The 16603-nt window shown below is 33.0% G+C and overlaps 7 protein-coding genes across 9 annotated transcripts; 2 read left to right on the forward strand and 5 right to left on the reverse strand.

The window, feature by feature from the left end:
- Positions 1-631: 631 nt before the first annotated feature.
- LOC107361529 (gastric triacylglycerol lipase-like) lies at positions 632-1830 on the reverse strand. The gene is made up of 3 exons (XM_015928367.3): positions 1724-1830; positions 1062-1649; positions 632-993 (listed from the first exon to the last, which is right to left on the reverse strand). The coding sequence occupies exons 1-3, from the start codon at positions 1779-1781 to the stop codon at positions 872-874; spliced, it is 768 nt and encodes a 255-aa protein (XP_015783853.2). The 5' UTR covers positions 1782-1830; the 3' UTR covers positions 632-871.
- A 28-nt stretch (positions 1831-1858) lies between these two features.
- Positions 1859-2335, reverse strand: LOC149094923 (lipase 1-like). The gene has a single exon (XM_089266126.1). It carries the CDS (start codon positions 2333-2335, stop codon positions 1859-1861), a length of 477 nt encoding a protein of 158 aa, XP_089122252.1.
- A 1445-nt stretch (positions 2336-3780) lies between these two features.
- LOC107362135 (uncharacterized protein F35H12.5) lies at positions 3781-6092 on the forward strand. Of its 3 annotated transcripts, none has more exons than XM_015929149.3 (6): positions 3781-4138; positions 4272-4611; positions 4703-4799; positions 4902-5205; positions 5294-5468; positions 5559-6092. In XM_015929149.3, the coding sequence occupies exons 1-6, from the start codon at positions 4028-4030 to the stop codon at positions 5669-5671; spliced, it is 1140 nt and encodes a 379-aa protein (XP_015784635.2). In that variant the 5' UTR covers positions 3781-4027; the 3' UTR covers positions 5672-6092. The 3 variants fall into 3 exon arrangements, with proteins under 3 accessions (XP_015784635.2, XP_089122503.1, XP_015784636.2); XM_089266377.1 differs by having other exon boundaries at positions 5297-5468; XM_015929150.3 differs by having other exon boundaries at positions 3781-3875.
- Positions 6093-6504: 412 nt separating this feature from the next.
- LOC107362013 (uncharacterized) lies at positions 6505-9034 on the forward strand. The gene is made up of 3 exons (XM_015928994.3): positions 6505-6663; positions 6745-7285; positions 7347-9034. The coding sequence occupies exons 1-3, from the start codon at positions 6550-6552 to the stop codon at positions 8330-8332; spliced, it is 1641 nt and encodes a 546-aa protein (XP_015784480.2). The 5' UTR covers positions 6505-6549; the 3' UTR covers positions 8333-9034.
- Positions 9035-9458: 424 nt separating this feature from the next.
- LOC107362014 (uncharacterized) lies at positions 9459-11476 on the reverse strand. Its single transcript, XM_015928995.3, has 3 exons — positions 11321-11476; positions 11018-11108; positions 9459-10536 (listed from the first exon to the last, which is right to left on the reverse strand). Exon 3 carries the CDS (start codon positions 10421-10423, stop codon positions 9725-9727), a length of 699 nt encoding a protein of 232 aa, XP_015784481.1. The 5' UTR covers positions 10424-10536; positions 11018-11108; positions 11321-11476; the 3' UTR covers positions 9459-9724.
- Positions 11477-12115: 639 nt separating this feature from the next.
- On the reverse strand, positions 12116-14361 carry Pgk (phosphoglycerate kinase). Its single transcript, XM_015928875.3, has 4 exons — positions 14202-14361; positions 13757-14003; positions 13192-13517; positions 12116-13101 (listed from the first exon to the last, which is right to left on the reverse strand). Exons 1-4 carry the CDS (start codon positions 14261-14263, stop codon positions 12489-12491), a joined length of 1248 nt encoding a protein of 415 aa, XP_015784361.1. The 5' UTR covers positions 14264-14361; the 3' UTR covers positions 12116-12488.
- Positions 14362-14752: 391 nt separating this feature from the next.
- Positions 14753-16521, reverse strand: schlank (ceramide synthase schlank). The gene is made up of 2 exons (XM_015928876.3): positions 15105-16521; positions 14753-14973 (listed from the first exon to the last, which is right to left on the reverse strand). The coding sequence occupies exon 1, from the start codon at positions 16424-16426 to the stop codon at positions 15362-15364; it is 1065 nt and encodes a 354-aa protein (XP_015784362.1). The 5' UTR covers positions 16427-16521; the 3' UTR covers positions 14753-14973; positions 15105-15361.
- Positions 16522-16603: the final 82 nt, after the last annotated feature.

The following is a 16603-nucleotide window of genomic DNA, read 5'->3' on the forward strand; positions in this document are numbered from 1 at the left end:
TTCTTTCCTTTTCGTCTTCTTCTTCTTCTTCTTCTTACTTTTGCCTCTCTTTCTTTCTTTCCAAATTACAAAACTGAAAAAACAGCTTTTTCTTTCCTTTTTCATGATAAAAATCGAGAATCATGCGCTGATAGAATCAATAAAGTTATCAATTGGAGGTGCGCCAACAAATTGAACCAAAACAATCAACGATAAACAGAAATAGCTCAATTAGATTTTGCTTGAATCACAAGGTGAATGGAGATGAAATTTCAATAATCAATGAGTTTTACTTCACAAATTGTTGTTTAGATGGCGTTGAGAGTTCAATGAAGCTCGGTTGTTCAATGAAGTTCATTTGAACATTTCATTTCATCAAACAGATCAATTTGATCATTTCAAATTATCTTCAACTAAATTGATATTTCAATAGCATCAAGCAAAGCATTAAAAACTGAAAAAAAATGTTAGGCCAACAAATCTGAAGATCTTACTTGAAGTGAAGTTGCTCATTGAACAAAAGATGTTTAATGGTCAGACTTTTAGGCACTTATCGGCTACTTAAAGTCAATTTGTCAGAATTGATACAATTATTGCCACAAATTGAATTGGACTCAAGAGAAAATAAAGGAAAGAGGAAAAATTTTTGTAATAGTTTTAATTTCCATTTATTAGGGTCTAGATTCAGTAAGTATCAAGAACCCAAAAGTCAAAATAGATTCCAAAAATACAATATTCAATTGGTTTTAATTTATTTTGTTAATTTTTTAATAATCACTCCTCAAAGAGTATAACTTGCTCTGTCTTTTATAATAGATTGTGCTCTTCACTCTTTGGTTACAATAAATGCTATTAAATCTGGAGCAATTCAACAATTAATTCAATGCCAAGTTTAGCTGGATTGCCTTAAATGCCTTACAATGTGAACATTAACCATCTCATAGACGTTTGATGCTATACAAAAGTCTCCATGAGTAAAATTTTTATCCTTTACTCGGTATTCAATAATCGGAACTGGAAAAGGCAAGAAAAGGTTAATCTTTTCAATTCAATATTTCAATTTGATTTCAGTCTTTTCTCACCTTTAACCGCTTTCTTAAGTATTTGCACATCTTTTGGAGAAACTAAAATATCATTATCGGATGACATGATTACTATATTTTTCAAATTGATTGCAGCAAGTTTATATTCTGGAGGATTTATGGACCCATACCGAGCAAGATTTTCAAGCCAACCATAATCAAATTTAGCAAACTTTCCAGTGGCAGCAGATGATCCATAGTGAACCAGATTCCAGAATGAAGTGGGATTAATGCCTTGTTTTATGTAGACTAACAATCTAGATGAGTTTAGTGCATTTGGATTTTTACCAATTAGGAACTCAAATACCGATTGACAAATATTACGGCCTCCTAATTCACCACAAAATTGATCAACAACTGGATCAAGTACACTTCTTGGAATCGCAAATTCTGCTTTAATTAGAGTTGCAATCTTCAGCAAACCCGGCACTTTTGCAATTGATTTAAGTTGACTGGCCATGTTGCCCAAAAAGACGGCTGGTGCCAATCCATAGAAAAGGTTAATCTTTGCTGAATATTCTGGTTTCTCGGCTAAAAGACCAAACATTATCATTGCTCCTTGAGAAACACCAATCCAATCCAGTTTCTCTGATTTTCAATGAAAGTTAAATGTTTAAGAAAAATGTAAATATCCAACAATACTAGAGCTAATAAACACTTACTGTAACCAGTTTTTCGCAAAATATAATCAATAACGGCTGGTGAATCGTAAATAATCATTTCATCAAATGAAAATTTCCAAAAATCTGAATCTAATTGATGAAAATATTGGTGAATGGTGAGCAAAACCTAAATGTTTAAATACCTTTTTCTGGATCAAGATAAGTGTGATTCTGTGAAAATTGGTTGCCTCTTGAGTTAGGCATCCAAACATCGTAACCATAATTGGCCAGTAAATAGGGTAAATTGCGTCCTTCCACATTCAGGTCAACATTGGGCTTTCCATTTGTCCAGTCAGCAGCAAACCCACCTGCAGAGCCAATAACCCAATGCAAAGTTGAACCAATAAGACCATGTTGTACCACAACCGGTCTGATTGTTGGCTTTTTTGCTGCCTTCAATATTGGGTTTATTACTCGGTGAATTGCAATTATATAACCATCGGCCGTTTTAGCCCAATGAGTATCACATTTGAAATTACGAGACTCAATCATTTCGCAGGGAGTTCTGTTTTCGTCGGGATCAGACACCAACCGTTCCAACCTTTTATCACAAAGATTACAATTAAGGCTAGAGATTAATAAGACAATTGATAGCCAATGTTTCATATTCATCTTTATTGTTCAACTTTAATCTCAATTTTAACTCAATCACAGACTCTTTTCAAAATTATTGGCTTCATCTATTATGGATGGATTGTGTCTCAATTCAATTTACATCTCAGATACGATTCAATCAATAAAACAATTAATGCTTGATATTGAAATTGAGTCTCTAATTAATGTGTGATTATAATTAAATGTTGCCATCTTTGGTATTGAAGAGCAAATCAATAGCCAATAATCATTATCAAGGAAGTTTCAATGTTTCTTAATGAAAATGTCTGGTTCAAGGGTAAACCAAATCACGGGCAAAGTTAATGAGTTAACCTAATTTGGACTTGAACATTTGATGAAATTGTCAGTCTGATAAAGTTTTAATACAATAATTGATAAAAGCCTTTGTGCATAATTTATATTAAAGGATGAAATCAATGAATCCTTGAGTTAAAAATCAAGATGAATCCTGATAATTTAATGAGAGGAAAGAATGGAATCAATTTTACTATTGATTGGACATCAAATGCACTATTAATATTTTAATATTGATAAATGCAATTTTTCATTGTACAACCCTTTTATGGGTCAAAATTGTGTGCTAAATTAACTCTCTATTGTTGGTTAAATTATTTAGTTTGGTCAGACTTCAAGTAAATTATTCATCAGGAAACAAAATGTAATAATATTAGATGAAGAAGAGTCAATGAAGTTGATCTAATAACTTCGAAGAATAACTAATGTGATTATCAACATGAATTCGGTTATAATACAAATGAGTGTAAAACAAATTTCAGAAATATTGAAGACTGGTTTGATGAATTTTCTGGTACACCATTAGAAGAGATAAGCCGAACCAGAATTCCTTTCTTGAGAATCGGATGGAATACACAATTGATTAGGATGAGAGAGTTTGGTTTTCTTCATGATTCTTCAATGGTTCCTACAAAATGAGATCCATCGATATTGCTTTGACTTCAGGATTCCCCATAAATGTGCTGGTTCTTTACCGAAATGTCCTTTTTGACCATTGCCGGGAATGTGGAAATGGTGATGAATCCTTTGGATATTGAGGTAACAATTCATAAACGCATATAATTAACAATAGTCAGAGAATTAAGACTTGAGATCTAATCAATGTTTGGATCGATATGGATATTTATAATGTATCAATCTAAAGATTTGGATCTCGGATTATAACTACTTTTTAACAGTTACCGTATCTTTTGCTGATAACCTTTAAAATGAAAATATAATTTCGTTTTTACGTTTCTTGGTTCCTTCTTCCTCTTTTTGGCTTTAGAAACACTATCGATGATTAATATTAGGTACAATGTTCTGAATTATCTGCATTGATAAGCAGCTCCATTCTAATTTGCTCAGTCAGTTATCTTTCTGATTGTCAATCGGTGATTGTGGATAAATACACTTGATTTAAAAGCAAATTCATCACAAGTTCACCGGGCGTTATAAACATTTTGTTACGTTTTGACTCGTTTAATCCAAGTTTATGGACTTCGTGATGGCACAATTTGATCAACAACGATTTATTTTTAAAGTATAATAATATTTCTTCTAAACTATCTTAATTTTACTAATCATTATCCAATTCCACCTTAAATAATCAACATTTTTCCACCATTAAAACATCGTTTAAAACACATGATACTGTAAACAACCTTTTAATATGTTTTGAGTATAACAACAATTATGGATCTCTTTATTTCCTTGCATAAAGTCACCTTAATATCTACATTTAAAAACGAAAGTCGGCTCTTAACCCGACATTTTTCCCGTTTGTGGAGCCATCCAAATGAAAAGGTTAGTTATAACTGTTAATAAATACAAATTTCCCGCTATTCATAGGACTAGAAAAACAAACCATAAATGTGTTGAAACATGTGTGTCTAATAAATTTTATCAACTCCTATCCTCTTTATATTTAAATTACAAGGATCCGAAACAACAATTGCCGAAGAATAGCTATTGGTATGGAACTAATACCCAAAGTGAAAAGCCTTTCTTATTAAAAGACTCGATTAAACAGATTACTATTCAAACTTGTGGTCCATTGTATGCGGAATGGAGAGAAACAAGAAAAGCCTATGTTGGTGCTCCTAAAGAAGGTCTATCTTTTAATGTTGAGTATGTGGATACCAAAGAGTATGTCAACAATGATAAAGCCCCGGTATTATTAACTCTACATGGTGCTCCTGGTTCACATGAAGCCTTCCATCCATTGATTAATCATCTAGCACCTAAAGGAGTTCGTGTCATCGCCCCGAATTGGCCAGGTATTCTAACCAATTGCTTCCATAAAGATCTTTCCAAGAAACTTATGACTCCATGAAATTAAGTTATTTTCATTATTCCATACATTCTCAGAATATGCCGCAATTGATTGGTCAAAATATTTTCGTCATTCAACTGAAGAGAAAACTAACTTTCTTCATGATTTTCTCAGAGCGATAGACGTCGATAGGTAAATACACCAAATGAAATACACTGATTGTTCAGCTCATTTCAATTTCTTCTCAATTCATTCAAATTAATTTAATTTGCTACTTTTTCTTTATTAATTTAGGTTGGATACAGTTGTTTCACACAGTAGTGGGATTTATCCTTCTCTTTCATTGTATAGTGACAAAAAATTTCCAATTAAGTCTATTGTTTTAATTTCTCCTGGTGCACATCGAAGAACTGCAGGAATGAAGCCAGCCTGGTTTACCGACAATCTTGTTCGATTCACACTTAACCCAATTGGCCGTACGATTTATCGCAAATGCTATAAATATGCTTTTAAACTCATAAAGCCAAAAATAGAGGCCAATAATCCAGATAATGTTATCCTCGCAGCAACTGTCATGTATCTATCTGGATGGACTAGAGTAAGCTAACCATCATTTTATGTGACTGAATATCGCTAAATAATTTTCTCTCTTTAAATTCGACTTCAATTTCTTTTCTATTTGCAAGCAGTTGCCTGAACTTTTGGAAGTTGTTAGGCAACAGAAACCAAATTTGCTGTATATATTTGGTGATCAGGACAAATTGATTGAGAAAGAATTTTTTTACGAAATTGCTCAAATTCTAGGTGCTAAAGATGTTCATTATACTAATTATGATGCTGAAGGAAATTGTTTAGCAGCAGGTAAGTTTGGTAGTAAACAAAAAGATTCAATTTTCAAGAAAATACCCACTGTCTTATCATGATTCACATCTTTCCCATGTCAACTTGTAGGCTCAAAAGACGATTGGATTAAAATAATGAAATTCGAGAAAGCTGGTCATTATCCATTTCTAAAATATGCAAATATTGTCAATCTAGCTATTGAAGAATTCATCAAAAAATAATATTCGAAACTCAATTTCGATCGATCCAAGAATATAGATGTAATTAGCTTAAAGTAAATTGTTTTGGCACATCAAGTTGGTTGTATCGTCATTGATTAGAACCAATGTAAGCTTATTTCAGTTTAAGTCAATTCTGAGTATTTAAAATCACGGCAAATTGCTCATCTGTGTAATTTGATTGTCCATTGAAATTGGCGCCAGCTTTGAAAGTCTTTTACCAGAATATCAAGAATATTTCAATTCCTTATTTCACATGTTGTTATAAATTGGAGGTATCAATGATGGAGAAGAGACATTAAACCCAAAAATTGTTTCAAGTCAAAGTCAAAAGTCATTGTTTTTTGTATTCGTTGAAAAAAGTTACGTTTTTAAAAATTATTATATTTTAAGTCACTCAATAAATTCGTACTTCGTAAATCGATTTACTGTATTTCTTATCGGACTTTTCAAAATTGATTGAGTCGGCTATCAATTATCAAGTTTAATTGTTATATCGATAACAAATGCTGACCACTCCGTGACGAAGTCACTCGACATAAGCAGCAAGTTGATCTTGAAGTTAATTCAATTGCATGTCAATCCAAACAATCATTTAAAAATCACAGCTCCGAAAAGCAAGAAGAGCAAGAGAAGAATGAAATTTTAATAAAAATAAAAATAACTGTTTAGTTGATGATTGAAAAATTTAAATTTGAAGTAAATTGTGTTTTGTATTGTCTCAAACTACAAGTATGATCGTTTGGTTGACCAATTGAAGCATATGCCAGCCAATGAAAAAAAGATTCATTGTCTAGTTCAATTTAAATAAATTGTTTACTTCATTTTACATTAACTCTGTTTTGTATAAAGATGATCTTTGTGACAATTAAATTGAAAATATGGGAAACGAAAAAAACACCAGTGAAGTAAAATTAAGTCTAGACGATTGTAAGGGACAGTCTAGAGACAATGATACAACTGTTTCGTCAAAATTTGAAGAGTCTTCAATCGAGGTAATAATGCAAACATTTTAAACTTTCCTAATTAAATTGTAATTATCATCATTATTATAATTATAATTATTATCTTTTCAGTTACATTGGTCTTTTAATATCCTCATCTATTACAAATATTTTACGACCAAATATCGTTACCAAATTTTATTTGTCCTTTCATTGTTTAAATTTGGTGTCTGGCTTCACAAGTTATATGAAGATGTTGGTCAGGCCATTGAATATAGCAATGATGCTGATACGGCTTACTTCATTATCTCCGTCTTAATGTTAATCTTACCTACTTTGATGTGTTTAATCTACATGATTTTGACTAAATTAATCGACATTCGATGTCAACCCAGCCAGAAAGACATTATTGTGGCCCTGATCAATGGTTTACTGCTAGTGCCTTGGCAGGTCAAACAGTGTCTTGATACTCTTCACTATTCAGCTCAACGGATTTGTGACCGTGTATGGTCAGTTTATGATGCCAAGGTAGTCTTCTCGATGGGCGTTGATTGTGATTTACTGGAATTCTTTGAAGACATGTTTTCTGGTTTCCTCGGTATTTGCCTTCAACTGTATATTATTCTGGTAAACTGGGGATGGACCGGTGAAGAAATGCAAGATACAAAACTAGGTAACTACAGATCTTTTGGCTTTTCATTTAACTTGTGATTTTTCAAATTTCCCTCTCATAGTGACTGGCGAATTGATTGGCTCAATTTTGAGCTTACTTTCAATGTTGGAGGCAATAAGGCGCCGTGATGATAGGTTTTTATCATCTCTCTACGTTCGCCTCGGATGGATATCCATGTTTATGAGTCGTGCTCTTGCTATTTGTTTAGCAACTACTATAATCAAATCTTGGATAATTGTCATCATCTTTGCTCATGCCATTGCCATCAATTCTTGGGTCTTTTACATTGCTCGACAGTCTTATATCGATGTTATCCTCAATGATCTTGAAGCTATTCTTGACTGGAAGATAGCTTTTGGACGAGGACGATTGCTTCTCTGGTTATTATCTTTTGTCATTTATGGTTTACCTTCAATCATTTATTGGCCTTTAATGTTTCAATTGAAAGACGCTGGACGGACACAATTATTTTTGGTCATAATCTTGATTGAAAACGTTTGCTTTGGTGCAATCTGGACAGTTGGAGTTTGCAGTTATCAAATCACAACCATTAGTTTCAATCATCTTGTTTATGTCAATTTAACTCTTCTCATTATGACTTTGTTCTCGATATTTTGGTTACTTCGGTATCTTCATCATAAACCTTATAATGTAGATAAAAAAGTGCTCATGAAAATTTTAAAAGAAGAAGGAGAGACTCAAGAAGAAGTTGCTCTTGATTATGGTGTTAGTTACATTTTTTATTCCAAAGTCTTCGCTTTGCCCACTTTCAACCAGCTTTTGACATCAATTCCACCCTATTGCGATGAAGATCGACTCTTGTTCAGCTTAATTGGTGATTCTGAAGAAGAAGGAAAGGAAAATGAAGGTTTTTCAAGCGATTCTTCTGATGATCAATCTGATTGTGATAAAGCCAATGATATTCCCAACAATTCTATCAAAGCAGAAAAACAGTTTGAAATTCCTGTGATTAACATTATAACCTGTGATTCACTTTCATCATTATCAACAATATCAAACGATAAACTTTCTGATTGTGGCGAATAAGCTTACTATTTCGTTTACCTGGAAATATATTGGACTGTGTTGTAAATTATTTTTAATTTCACTCATTAAATCTAGTCCTTGTTACATAATTTAAATAAACATCTACATATGTATTCAAATCTCATATCTGTTTTTTTTATTTCAATAATTCATCAACTTGTCTTGATTTCATTTTGGCTCCAAAATCTGTTTCAATGATTTTCTCCTTCTGATTCTGTCCTTCCCTCTCTCTTTCCCTCTTTTCAACAGCTGATTCGCATACATAGAAGCTTCAAGCTAGTGTTTTGGTTTAATTTCAAGCTTGTTTTGTTTTTCTTCATTTTTTGTTTGTTAATCATCATGGCCTGGATTCATAGAATTAATGGAAATGTATTGGTCTTTATGGTGGTTACTGTGGGCAGTTCGTTATTAGGATTTTACAATTACAATGAGCCTATGAAAAAGTTGAGTGAAGATCTACGTGGTGATATTGAAAAGGACAAGAAAGACTATACTTTATGAGGTGCTTAATATTAATTTTAAATTCCGGATGATTGGCGAACTTCAATACAAGATTCGGTTTCCTGATCTTAATCCTAAATTTCAAATCCTACTCTATCCTCGTGTAAATAGCTGTAAATAAATGTTTCCCTAAGAGTTCTGTGTTGCTAGCAAAGGGACACAATTGAATATGGAATTTGTCAATAAATAGTTTAATTCTGATCTGTAATAGTTATTTCATGAAAAACGATTGAGTAGTTATTGCTATTAAAACCAAGTCCAAAGAGACTAACAACGAATCTAGGGAACCCTGCTGGCTTAGCTGTACATTTAAACACTAAATTGTGGATAATAATGCAACTTTGTTTTAATTTTCTGATTTAATTTGTTAAATTATCTATCTGATTGAAAAAGATATTGTGGGAATTATTATTTAGTGCAAGTTCGAGTCATTTTTATTAGATAAACTACATAAGTGAAGATTACGATTTTCTATTGTACTTGAACGCAAAAGATTTCCAATATTACAATTTGTAGATTGTAAGGAAAATTTCAGTCCTACTAGAATGGGAGAATCGCACAAGATTTAAAGAAATCAACTGTTTATGCTAAATGAAGCACGAAATTAAAGGCTTGATCAACTATCTTATCAATAACAATTCTTCCAAAAAGAACCTCATTTTTATCAGAGGAAAAGAGAAACATACAAAATAGCGTATTCAAAAGTGATATTAAACTTGACTTTAGTCATGAATAATGATGTTGAAACTGGGACAAAATGATAGAAAAAGACAGTTACACAGGAATATTGGATGAGGTATAAAGATGGACCTCATTTATGGAAAGAAAGAGAAGATTCGTAACTTTTAGGAACAATCATCAATCCAGGATCGAGTTTGATGTAAGGAGAATCTATTCAGAATACATGTGATACAGTTCTTTAGTCAATCGATGAAGAGGTAAGCCAACTACATTGGAATAATCTCCTTTAATTGATTCAATAAGAGTAGCACCGATTCCTTGGATAGCATAAGAGCCAGCTTTATCCATTGGTTCACCAGTTTCAATATAACTGTTGATTATATTGGGTGTTAACTGGCAAATATAAACATCAGTTGCTTCATGGAAAGTTGTAACCACAAAATCATCTCCATTTCCACCATTGTCATCCTTATTAGAACTGGCATTCGATGAAGATCCTAAAGTTGTTGTTGGAGGTGATGTTGAATTTGTAACCAGAGCAACACCAGTGAAAACTGTATGCCAATTTCCTGATAATTTGGTCAATGTTTGGAAAGCATCTTCTTTATCCTTGGGTTTCTCGTAAATGGATTCTTGAAAGGTTACAACAGTATCAGCGCCTATTATAAGGTCAGCAGTTTCACCAGCATCAGCCAGCTTTTTGTATACATGGATAGCCTTTTGTTTAGCGTTTTCTTTCACATATTCACAAGGATGACTGAACTTGTCCCGTAACAGTTGCTCATTAAATCCACTGTCAATGATTTCAAAATTAAATCCAATGGATTCAAGAAGAGCTCGTCGTCTGACTGAAGTACTACCAAGAATATTTCTCTGTTTACTGAGGATGTGAGCAATTGGTTGTAACATAGTTGTCACTGGATTATTTGGATGTTGCTTTGATAATTAACTTTACATAACAAAACGTTAACCGATCCCGTAACTTGAATGCCAGTTGTCCACACAAGAGCACAAAAATGGAGCTAAAAAATATAGTTGAACAAAAACAATTAGCTGATGATGACGATGAGGTTGAACGAGAGAGGGTAAAAAGGGCAGAAACCAATAAGAAGGAGAAGGGAAAGGTGGAAAGGGAAAGACACAAGGAAAATCAAATCAACCAAAATGGATAAATTTCAGTGAAAAAGACAGACACATTCATTTAATTACATTGAGTCATTTTCAATCAACACCATCTGAGTGCAACTTTTTCTTAATGCTTTGTTTGTAAAGCTATGACTGCTCTTTTTTTTCTCTTCACCTTATTGCTCCCTCAATCTTTTTTTCAACCTAATACCAAGCATCAAATTCTGGTTTTTCTTCTTCTTTTCACACCAATAATACCATGCACCAATAATCAGGAGAATAAAACAATAATGAATAAATAGCGAAGGGTAGAATAAAGCTTAGCCAAGTAAGATTTCAGGAGAGAGGAGGAAAGAGAGGAAAGAAAAAGAAATGAACCTTTGTTGAACAATTGCTGTTGTATTTATGATGTTGATAATGATGATTTTAGGCTCCCTTTGTGACGACTTTTTCCTTTTCAATTGGATTCCTATCAATCAGGACATAGTCAATGTTAATTATCAGGACATTGTTTCAAATGGTAAGCCAAAATACGATGGATAACAATAATAAAATCAGTGGAAATATGGCGAGAAAATTGAGAAAAAAAAGACACATTTAGGTATTACAAAGGATGTAAAAAAGCACAGTTTCTGGTAGGAAAAGCGCAAAAATACAGAACGATGATAAATTTGATCTTACCTTGATTGGAGACTCTATTTGACAACAAATTAATTTCAAGACTACTCAAGAAGCACGCTAAATTATTGATAAACCGTAATTATCAATTAAATTAGCAGTCAGTAATTTAACTATCGTTGAGAGATGTTAGTCTGGTAAGGGATCAATGTTATTACTTTCAAAATCTAAAACCTGATTCTCTGTTACCATGAAGACATAACAATAACAACGATTATCATACAATCAAAAAAATCGACAAATCGATTTCAAATTAATTTATGATCAGATTGAATAACCTAGTCTTATTGAAAATTTTCAATATTCTTTCTGCTAAATCACGAGAAAAAAATAAAATCACAGACAAATGAACGTGAATGAATTTGAACGAAATTTACATTCTCAATTCTATCTTTTATTTGCAGTGAATGCTAGTTTTTGTTATTTTTAGATTATTTCAATTGATTAAAGCTGTTATTTTTAATTCAATCAAGTTTCAAATTTAATATTGCTATTATAATGATGATATACAGTCAGTGTAGAATAACAATTTGCAAACAGATAGAAATTGTTTGCTCTCAGATTTCGTCCTTTAACATTGTTTTGTAACGATTGTTATTACATTGATTGTTTTTTGCAATCTTGCTGAATCTTCTAGTTAATTAAATATAATTTGATATTGTAACCTAATGAGAATCTAGAAAATTCATTAGAAAATTGTTATATACCAACTGATTTAGTAATTTAGCTACTAAGCGAAGATGTAAATTTCTGTGACCGATAATAGGAAATCGACAGTTAAAAATCGACTATTTCTCATTGATAGGTTTGAAAGAGTTTAATCAAAATTTCAACATACATAGATGATTAAAACAATATGCTAGAAGATTTATGGTAAATATTTAAATTTACAGCAAATTTAAATTGCTTTATTGTTATATCAGCTGACCAAAAAACAACAGAAAGCAATTAAATAGGAACTACGGAAACCAATCAACCGATGATAAGCTAAAACTGGAAGTAAAATTTTGAAAAATAAATGTTGAGATTGAGTGTGATACACACGGATGATTAGGTCTAATGAAAAATCAGACCGGGATCACTGGGAAAGTAAATTTTTAAGCACGACGGTAAATTAACTGATTGGAAAAGCCATTAATCGTCATCGAACTAGTACACATAATTCAAAGGTTCAAGGATCACTGAGGGCAGCAACACCAGGAAGAACTTTACCCTCCAACAGCTCCAACGAGGCTCCACCGCCGGTACTAACATGACTAACCTTATCCTCTGTGTCCCATTTAGCACAGCAAGTAGCAGTATCTCCACCACCAATGATAACGGTAGCACCAGCTGCAGTGGCAGTTACAACTTCATCCATAACTGTTTTGGTAGCCTTGGCGAAATTTTCCCATTCAAAAACTCCAATTGGACCATTCCAAACAATAGTTTTAGCTCGTTTTATGGCTTCGCTGAATATTTCAGCTGATTTAGGACCACAATCAAGTCCTAAGTGTCCATCGGGGATTCCTGATTCAACAGTTGCTGATCCAACAGTTGCTTTCTCATCGAATTTATCAGCTGTGACAAAATCAACTGGTAAATGGATTTGGACTTTATTGGCTTTAGCCTTATCCATCAATTTATTGACGATTTTGGCTCCTTCTTCGTCGAATAGTGAAGCACCAATTTTCATATTATTCAAAACTTTAAGAAAAGTGAAAACCATTCCTCCTCCGATAATCATTTCATTGACTTTATCCAACAAATTTTCAATCAATTGAATCTTGTCCTGGACTTTTGCCCTGTCAAAAGGAAAAACCGAACAATAATAAATTATTTGAATGATTATGTTATTATTTTAGTGTAAATAGTTAGATAAATATGATATTTACCCTCCAAGGATTGCAAGGAAAGGTTTCTCTGGATTGTCCAGTGCTTTTGCGAAATAATCAAGCTCTTTCTTCATCAAGAAACCTGCTGCCTTCTGAGGGAGAGCGATTCCAACCATAGATGAATGTGCTCTATGAGCAGTTCCAAAAGCATCATTGACATAAACATCACCGAGTTTGGTTAGACTTTCTCTGAATTTTTTAACCTCTTCGGCAGTTGCTTTTAAACTTTTGCCATCGGCATCTTTCCCCTTTCCTTCTTCTTCTACGTGGAATCGCAGGTTTTCAAGTAGTATCACTGAACCATCTGCTGGGTTTGCACAAGCAGCCTATCCCAGAAAAAGAGTAATAATTAGGGAATGCAGTGGAATAAATTGATTCTAATACGGTGAGTATATAAACAAATGGAGAGCCATAAAAAAGGTTTATAATGCTATTCTCATCTAAACCCTTTTTTCAGTCAGGTCTGCATTTTGTTTATATGCTCAATGTATTGAAGCTTTGAATAAATTTAGCTCGAATCGATATCAAGTTTCAAAACCTTGAATGTCAATCAGCTGTAACTAACCTCGACCTCAGGTCCAACACAATCAGGTAAAAATTTAACCTCACGGTCAAGTAATTTTCCAACCTCCTGAGCAACTGGTGCCAATGAGTATTTAGCATTTGGTCGTCCATCAGGTCGTCCCAAGTGTGACATTAAAACAACACTCTTGGCTTCTTTATCAATAGCATATTTGATTGTATCCAAAGCAGCAACGATTCGCTGGTTGTTTGTAATTTTACCATCTTTCATGGGAACATTGAAATCAACCCTATGAGTAATAAATAAGGGAAAAAACGGGTAATTAGTCACATATAGATAGTCAAAGAGAACGAAGAGAAAGAAATAGATAATCAAAAGAAGAATAGATTGAAACAAACAAAGGATAATACATTTTGATGAAGCATTGTAGACATTAGACTCAAGCAAACAGTGAAAGGTCTAGTTATTGTTTTCTTTAATTTCATACCTGATTAAAACACGTTTCCCTTTGAGATCCAAATCAACAATTGATAACTTTTTAAGGGTCATGATGCACAATTATTAAGTTGACAATCTAGAATACTTCGATTAAGATATATTAATTAAATAAAGCACAAGTAACAAACTAAACGCCCTTGAAACACCAAGTCTCTCTTCTGAGCAAATCAAATATAAACCGGTAAGGGTAAATTCATAAATTACATAATTTAACCACTAGAGCTGTAGTCAATTAAATTCAATCAATTTCAATGGAAATCAGCAAGTTTTCCGCTAATTTGATAAAATAATTGAATAAATATTCATTAAAGACGTAGGAAAATAGCCAAGCCTGAAAAATTGATTTTGCTTACCAACAATAAAGATTTTAAATGGAGCAAAACAAGTAATCATAAGCAACTGCACATGAATTGATTCCAATTTGAGCCATATTTATCAAATCAATGTTAAAATATGTAATTTCCCAAGTTGACTAGCTAAAGTTTTTTATTGTGGTATCATTGTCCGAACAATTGTTACTAAGAATAAATTGCATTCCTATTAAATCTATAATATTTTTATTGACCAAAATTAATTGGCGACATATTTTTTTTCCTTATTATTGTATTAAATACAGTTGTAAAAAATGAGCTTAACTAATCATTTAAGGGAAATAATAACAATTATTATTGATAACATAAGAAGCCCAAATGATTAGATGTAGATGTTAATACACCAGAGATCTGCCACAATAAAGGTTGCTGATGATTCATACAAGTTAACTGGAAAAAGGAAACAATAAAACAAAAATCAAAATCAGGCCAGGTTGCAATTCCACTCACAATTGTCATTTCTCAACATCATACGATTCAAACAAATCCAAACAATCTTGATAAACACACAATAATAATACCTTAAAGGTTTTGGAGCAGATTGATTCAATTGTTAACTGGAAATATGATTATTGGTGGATATTTTGTACATTGTATTGTGAGTAACGTCTAGGTGTACCAACAATTGATTATTACAGTTAACACCACTAGTAGCTTAAATGGTTACCATGGTGTTGTGAAAAAACAGAACAAAAAAAGATTGCTTATTTCTCCTTTACAAAATCTCGATTAGGTGTTTATCTCCCACTTCAAATATCTTAATCTCGATCTGGAAATCTCAATCGTCATCTTCGTCATCACTTTCTCGTAAGTCTTTGACTCCATCGACAAAAATTGCATTATGGGCAATTTTTAAGATTAACCAGGTCCACACAATGTGTAAAACTTGTAGTGTACACAGAAGACCATTAAAAATATAATATGCTGGGAACATGGGAAGAATGGATAAAGCATAATATGTTGAATAGGCTATCACTCGGGTTGGTAAAAGACCAAGTCTTGAGTATATCCAACAGATGAGGAATACAGAAAAGACAACATTGGCCAGCCTAGGGGTTTTCATGTAGCGCGTTATCTTGGTTCCCTCCAACGGAATGTCAGCAAAATCATGGATTATCAGAACTAGAGTACCGATTCTATGGAGGTTACAAGCCCAAGAAAAACAAAGTAACAGAACGGTCACAACATGATGTATAAACATTTGCCAGAAATCACTGTATTTAACGTCAAAAAATTGTGATATGATGAGAGAAATGTAAAAACCAAGTTCTATATTGTAATACCACCAAATTTCAGATGACACTGAATGATGAGGGTAATCAATAAAACAATGCATTGAGTCCCAAGTCCAAGGTTTATCCCAAAGAGCCCAGACTCCGAAAAAGAAGGAAAACGTATAAAATGTACATTTCCACGAACTCTCTGTGAACCGAGCTAAGGTAGTGGGTTTGACGGCTGCCTGGCGACGGTTAAACCATGATTCCACTGCTTTGGTCGATAAATCGGTTCGCTTGGATAAAGCTTGAATTGTTGATGGTGATGGACGTCTGTTGATCCTAAAGGCTTTCTCCAGGACTTCATTTTTCTCTAATTTAACCCGAGGACGATCACTTATTCCTAAGGCTTGACCCAATGGTCGGAATATTAAACGTTCGAAGGTAATTCTAATACACAATATCACGATAGCTGTTAACAGGGAGTAATAGATATCATTAAATTGGGCGTAGTTAATACCACCGGCACGATCTTCGTAGATTTTCCACGTTGTATTCGGCGGTAACCAGATAGATTCTGACCAAAAGGCATCACTTATCCTGATAAATAGATCTCTCGCAGAGGCCATAATATTAATAAAATTATAATATGAAAGATATATTTTCAAATGTTTACTGTATTGACTACAACATGAACATTAAGCAAGGCAAGGCGAGTTACCATTCAACAGTAACCAACAAACTGCTGATAGATAGTTAGTTTTGGAAAAAAATCAAAGAAGCCGCCACAATCAAGTCTCATTTTC

Source organism: Tetranychus urticae, chromosome 1, assembly GCF_039701765.1.
Source record: "Tetranychus urticae isolate SD_2017Ah chromosome 1, NJAU_TeUrti_SD_1.0, whole genome shotgun sequence".
In the NCBI taxonomy this organism is placed as follows: Eukaryota; Metazoa; Arthropoda; class Arachnida; order Trombidiformes; family Tetranychidae; genus Tetranychus; species Tetranychus urticae.